At 39.2% G+C, this 7,339-nt stretch overlaps 1 protein-coding gene across 1 annotated transcript in view; it reads right to left on the minus strand.

The window, feature by feature from the left end:
- LOC311105859 (aminopeptidase RNPEPL1-like) overlaps positions 1 to 6,977 on the minus strand; it is a 54,000-nt gene extending 47,023 nt beyond the window's left edge. Inside the window, exon 1 of the mRNA XM_084148073.1 lies at positions 6,159 to 6,977. Coding sequence (XP_084004199.1) covers positions 6,159 to 6,620 — 462 coding nt within the window. The 5' untranslated portion in view covers positions 6,621 to 6,977. The remainder of the gene's footprint in view (positions 1 to 6,158) is intronic.
- Positions 6,978 to 7,339: the final 362 nt, after the last annotated feature.

A 7,339-nucleotide genomic window follows, 5' to 3' on the forward strand; every position in this document is an offset into this window, starting at 1 on the left:
ACACATATGGAATCATGTAGTAACCAAAAAAGTGTTAAACAAACCAAAATATATTTTATATTTGAGATTCTTCAAAGTAGCCACCCTTTGCCTTGATGACAGCTTTGCACACTGTTGCAGCTCTGCTTCTGTGGGTGCATAGGCCGTGCGAACATTGCATGGATTGTTTTGACAGACACTTGCTATGAGGGGGAAATGCCTCAGTGAAATCGCAGGATTTCATAGCATAAATTATAACAGCACAAAGTAAATGGACCATCCTGGGGCGCTCAAATGTGCATCCGTTCAGTCAGAACTTCTGAGTCTGCTGTAGTCTCCCTCCCAATGAGACTCTTGCGCCAGACAGCTTACTTTCGCAAGCAAGACTAGATCTGCTCTATCAGGTACAGATGGTGCTAAAGCAAAAAGCAATAATTAACTTGTAAATAAATCATCATAACAGTCATGGGAGCCTGGGAGCCTGGGACCTGATAAACCGGACAACTACATCCAACAAGAATCGAAGGACAGATGGATACATTAGCTCCAACTTTCTCATCCCGGATCTGGTAGGGCAAAAAATAAATGTGTTTTGTTCCCCCCCCCCCCCCATGTTGTTCATCTCAGGTTCTAGGTGAGAGCATGACATGTTGTGTGGACAAAAACAGCATAAAACCGGGTGTATCACAAAGCATGATCAAATGAATTAGCCAGCTACAGTACATTTGAGAAACATAGATATTTGTGCGTCTAACTTATCATTATTCACGATTCATTCAGGACTAGCCGTAATCATGGAAGCGTCCCACATTAACGTAGAAGTGTTTAAAAACATATTTCATTCTTATATACAATAAAAGTGACTCCAAAATGACACAATACATTATTTACCATTCATTTCTATGGGGCACAGAATAATCTGAAACACAACCAAAACAAACAGAAAATGCATCCAACAAGTTTGTTGAGTCACAAGCTTGGTGTAATCATTGCATGCTAGGAATATGGGACCAAATACTACACTTTTGACTACTTTAATACACATAAGTGAATTTGTACCAATACTTCTGATATCCCCTAAAATGTACTATGTACATAAAGTGCTGTAATTTCTCAACGGTTCACCCAATATGGTTGAACATACCCTCAAATGAAAGCTGACAGTATGCACTTTAACCTCATAGTCATTGTATCATTTCTGGAGTACAGAGCCAAAACAACAAAATGTGTCAATGTCCCAATACTTTTGGAGCTCACTGTAGTTTGGTTGATTTTTTTGTCAAATGAACCAGTTGATAAGCAGCTGCCATGCCAATTTAAAGTCTTTCTAAACTAATATCTGACTAACTCGGAAATTTGAAGTTATTTCAGAATGAAAGTTAACTAGCTAGCGCATCATGCTTTATGACATTATGTTAGCTAGCTGACCCCAGTTAGATAATGTGTTTTCACTTATTGCATCTACAGGCTTGTTGCGTTCTCCCTGGTGCACTCGTTCGTTCGTGACCTGGCTGCTCGTTCTAAATAGTATAATCTAATCTGTTTAAAACAGTGGCAGCATGTGCAGCAGTGGCCTTTCGGTTTTGACATGCAAACATTACATAAATCTATTTATGCTGTTGTTCAAATGCACAGATCGGTTTATATATACAGTAGGTCGTTTTGAAAACGTGGCATCATCTGTCATGCTGCTTTGTTGACAACTCCAACCACTTTTTGTCCCAGGTATTCAGCCAATCAGTGGCTGCCACTGGTACGCGCTGTTTAAATCACTGTTCATTTCATGAGCCTCCTTTTGCCATTGAAATGTCAGTCTGATCATGTGGGCATGTTGATATAAAGTATATAAATATATTTACATTTGTATGTCACAGGAAGGCCAAAAAGATAATCAAGGACATCAACCACCCGAGCCACGGCCTGTTCACCCCGCTATCATCCAAAAGCCAAGGTCAGTACAGGTGCATCAAAGCTGGGACCGAGAGACTGAAAAACAGCTTCTATCTCAAGGCAATCAGACTGTTAAATAGCCATCACTAGCCGGCCTCCACCCAGTACCCTGCCCTGAACTTAGTCACTGTCACTAGCCGGCTACCACCCAGTTACTCAACCCTGCACCTTAGAGGCTGCTGCCCTATGTATATAGACATGGAATCACTGGTCACTTTAATAATGGAACACTAGTCACTTAACTAATGTTTACATACTGTTTTACTCATACTGTATTCTAGTCAATGCCACTCCGACATCGCTCGTCCTAATAATTATATATTTCTTAATTACATTATTTTACTTTAAGATGTGTGTATTGTTGTGAATTTTTAGAAAATACTGCACTGTTGGAGCTAGGAACACAAGTATAGCTACACCTGCAATAACATCTGCTAAATATGTATACAGTGCATTCGGAAAGTATTCAGACCCCTTGACATTTTTCAACATATTGTTAAGTTACAGCCTTATTCTGAAATGGATTAAATGAAAACATTTCCTCATCAATCTACACACAATACCACATAATGACAAAGTGAAAACAGGTTTTTTGAAATTGTTGCATATTTATAAAAAACTAAAACAGAAATACCTTATTTACATAAGTATTCAGACCCTTTGCTATGAGACTCGAAATTGAGCTCAGGTGCATCCTGTTTCCATTGATCATCCTTGAGATGTTTCTACAACTTGATTGGAGTCCACCTGTGGTAAATTCAATTGATTGGACATGATTTGGAAAGGTACACACCTGTCTATATCGGGGGAGAAGGGCCTTGGTCAAGGAGGTGACCAAGAACCCGATGGTCACTCTGACAGTGTTCCAGAGTTCCTCTGTGGAGATGGGAGAACCTTCCAGAAGGACAACCATCTCTGCAGCACTCCACCAATCAGGCCTTTATGGTAGAGTGGCCAGACGGAAGCCATTTCTCAGTAAAAGGCGTTTGCTAAAAGGCATCTAAAGACTCTCAGACCATGAAAAACAAGATTCTCTTGTCTGATGAAACCAAGATTGACCTCTTTGGCCTGAATACAAAGTGTCACGTCTGGAGGAAACCTGGCACCATCCCTACAGTGAAGCATGGTGGTGGCGGCATCATACTGTGGGGATGTTTTTCAGCGGCAGGGACTGGGAGACTAGTCAGGTTTGAGGGAATGATGAACGGAGCAAAGTAGAGAGAGATCCTTGATGAAAACCTGGGATGAAGGTTCACCTTCCAACAGGACAACGATGCTAAGCACACAGCCAATACAATGCAGGAGTGGCTTTGGGACAGCTCTCTGAATGTCCTTGAGTGGCCCAGCCAGAGCCCGATCTAACATCTCTGGAAAGACCTGAATATAGCTGTGCAGCGACGCTCCCCATCCAACCTGACAGAGCTTGAGAGGATCTGCAGAGAAGAATGGAAGAAACTCCCCAAATACAATTGTGCCAAGCTTGTAGCGTCATACCCAAGAAGAATCGAGGCTGTAATCGCTGTCAAAGGTGCTTCAACAAAGTACTGAGTAAAGGGTCTGAATAAGTATGTAAATTTGATATTTCCGTTGTTGTTTATTTATACATTTGCAAAAATTTCTAAAAACCTGTTTTTGCTTTGTCATTATGGGGTATTGTGTGTAGATTGATGAGGAAAAAATACAATGTAATCCATTTTAGAATAAGGCTGTAAGGTAACAAAATGTGGAAAAAGTCAAGGGGTCTGAATACTTTCCGAATGCACTGTATGCGACCAATAAAATTTGATTTTATTTGATTTATACCATAGCGCATAGAATTAAAAAGGTATTGTCGGATATTATTAATCCTAATCAGACAGGTTTTTTTTTTTTACATGGATGACACATTGGAGATAATATAAGACAAGTACTGGAAACAATAGAACACCATGAAAAATCTGGGAAACCGGGCCTGGTATTCATAGCTGACTTTGAAAAGGCATTTGATAAAGTACGACTGGAGTTTATATATAAATGCCTGGAATATTTCAATTTTGGAGAAATCGTATAAAATGGGTTAAAGTTATGTATACTAACCATAGGTGTAAAATAGTAAACAATGGCTACTTCTCTGAATGTTTTAAACTGTCAAGAGGAGTAAAACAACGTTGTTCACTATTGGCATATCTATTTATTATTGCCATCGAAATGTTAGCTGTTAAAATCAGATCCAACAATAATTTCAAGGGGTTAGAAACAAAAAAGGTGTCATTGTACGCTGATGATTAATGTTTTCTTTTAAAATCCACAATTTGGATCCCTCCACAGCCTCATAGAGGATCTAGATACTTTTTCTAACCTCTCTGGATTAAAACCAAATTATGATAAGTGTACTATATCACATATTGGATCACTAAAAAAATACAACTTTTACATTACCGTGTAGTTCACCAATAAAATGGTCTGACAGTGATGTGGACATACTCGGTATACATACCCGAAATAAATAAATTCTCACTCCAATACATTTTAATAGAAAGTTAGCAAAAATAGATAAGATTTTGCTACCATGGAAAGGAAAATACCTGTCTATTTGTGGGGAAATAACACTGATTAACTCTTTAGTCATATCCCAGTTGACCTATTTCCTTATGGTCTTGCCTACACCTAGCGACCTGTTTTTTTTATTATATGAGCAAAACATTTCATTTCATTTTGAATGGCAAGCCAGGCAAAATTAAAAGGGCCTATTTATATAATGAATATGAATTCGGAGGGCAGAAATTATTAAATATTAAAGCATTAGACCTCTCACTAAACGCGTAAGTTATACTTAAATCCGAACTGGTTCTCTAGCAAATTAGTAAGAATGTCTCACTTCATGTTCAAGAATTACATTTTTCCCTTTATTCAGATTACCACCTCTCACCTTTGGTTATTTAAAAATGAAATAATCTCAAAAATATCGCTATTTTTAAAACAAGCCATAGAAAGTTGGTTGCAATTTCAGTTTAATCCACCAGAAAAGACAGAACAAATAATACAACAAATATTGTGGTTAAACTCAAATATACTAATTGATTTAAAAAAAAACTTTTTTCGCTACAATTTTAAATACAAAGTATAATCTTTGTATATTATATCATAAATAGGACCGGTGGAGTTATGTCACATGCAGCTAACAAAGATATATGGAAATGTCTGCTCTACCCAAAATTACAACCAACTAATTGCAGCATTACCGCAAAAATGGAAGAGGCACGTGGAAGGGGAACTTGTCTGTCAGCCCTGCATTAAAGACCAAAATTGGTTAAAGAAAATTGTGATAAATAAAAAAGTATACCAGTTTCATTTAAGGACCAAAAAAAATGACAGCTGTGCCATATAGATTGCAAAATAGTTGGGAAGAGATTTTCGATATACTGACTCCATGGCACATGGTTTATGAACTTACACGCAAAATGACTCCGGATTCAAAACTTAGAATTCTTAAATTTTAATTATAAGACACAATTATTGCAACCAATAGAATGTTATATATATTGGGGATACAACCTTCCGAGCTCTGCAGATTTGGCTGCAAATAGACAGAATCATTCGATCATTTATTTTGGTACTGTCCATATGTAGCTTGTTTTTGGTCACAGGTCCAGGAATGGCTGAAGAATAGCAACATTTACCTGGAGCTAACTCTGCAGATAGCACTACTGGGTGATTTGAAAAGTCAGTCAATTGATCAATTATATAAGAACGCTTTTAGCAAAAGTATATTTAATTTACAATCTGTAGAAATTATAAGAATAGAAAGGTTCAGAACTTTTGTGAAACATCACAGCACAGTTGAAAAATATATGTCAAATAGAAATCCAATTTGGATGGTGTTAAGAGACAGCTGACAGCTGTCTTTCCCCACCCCCAAATCCTGAATATATATAAGTAGCAAATCCTGAATATGTATAAGTAGCCTGCCTCCTTCTTTGGAAGTGGAACCTAAACAAGCGTTTCCACCCTAGGGCAGGAATTACGTTGAAATAGGAGCGGCATTGCCCTCTGTTGGGCGCCTTTAAAATATGACAATGAAGCACAGTAAATGAAGCAGTTTTTTTTTTGTTTTTTTACAACAATTACATATATTACTTACTTAGTAAGCCTTACTACTTTAATTTGGGATAGTTTAAAAATGCGCCTCGCTAAATGTAACTGTGCGCTCTAGACTAAAACCTTTAAAGTCCCTACCAATGTGACCTTACCGCAGGACCGTCTGTCGTGGTGTATCGAACGGTGATCTGGAAAGCCCGATGCGGCCGTATCACAGAGGCTGGGAGGCTGATATTCAGCGAGGATCCATAATCTGTGAATGGATCTACCCGGTAGGTGAGCGACAGGGAAATGTCCTGGGCACCAGTGGTGCCAGGTACCTTACAGTCTATGGAATTAATTAGCAAGGATGGGTGAGTGTCCAAAACCAAAGTCTGCACGCCTGGTTGGATAGGCACCAGCTCCAGGACTTCCCACCCAGTCATCTCCTTTACGGCAAAGTTGAGGCGGAGGTCGAGATGGAAGTGGCGAAGCTTGAAGCTGTGGAAGTTGGACGCAGAGGCGATGTCGACAAGGCGACACTGACCCAGACCTCGGCCGCCCTCACACGACTTGCTAGGCACTGTGAGCACTTTGCGGCAGCAACACAGTGTCGGGCGCTGGAATTGGGCCATTAGAACTTCCAGGGAGGAATAACTAACTTAAAGCGCAAAAAGCAACAACAGCCGTAGTAGAAGCGTGTAAAATGTGCAAATTAGCTATCTACTTGTCAGCTCCAATAAACTAGCTGTCGAGATAGTAGTTTGATACTTTGTAGCAAAGGGCCTTAGATTGGGCAACTACTTCCAGAGTGGCTTTACGAAAAAAAAGAAACAAGACCACATCAAAACAAAAAAACAAATCAATGTAAAATACATCGGTATGGAAGTTGAACGAGTTCTGCATTTCCGAGTCTTTAACAAAGAGAAGATTCATGGCGAGTGTTCGAAACAATGTTACAATGCAACGCGCGAATAAATATAAAGAAAAGGGTGCACATACAGAAGGGTAAAGTTTAAATGAAAGGAGCTTGGGCTATGTGACTGCTGTAGAAAACAGGAAGTAAAAACAGGGAGGAAATCACTGTGAGACAGGAAAGTTTTCGAGCTGTAGAGTATAGGGGTGGGGCTACAGAGACGAGAGGAGATTGTCAGCAGACTCAGCACGACAGCATCATGTAGCCTAATTAGCCTTAGCATCAGCTCGAACTCAACGTTAACAAAACGCATATATTTCTGTAGCCTTCTACGGAGCGAATAACCATTAAATGTAAAACAAATTGGCGATGCAGGAAACTGCGCGAAACGTTACTTCTTTCACACTCATGGCAGCCATAGTGTAAATGTGATACTTT

Source organism: Coregonus lavaretus (assembly GCF_964263955.1).
Source record: "Coregonus lavaretus genome assembly, chromosome: 30".
Lineage (NCBI taxonomy): Eukaryota > Metazoa > Chordata > Actinopteri > Salmoniformes > Salmonidae > Coregonus > Coregonus lavaretus.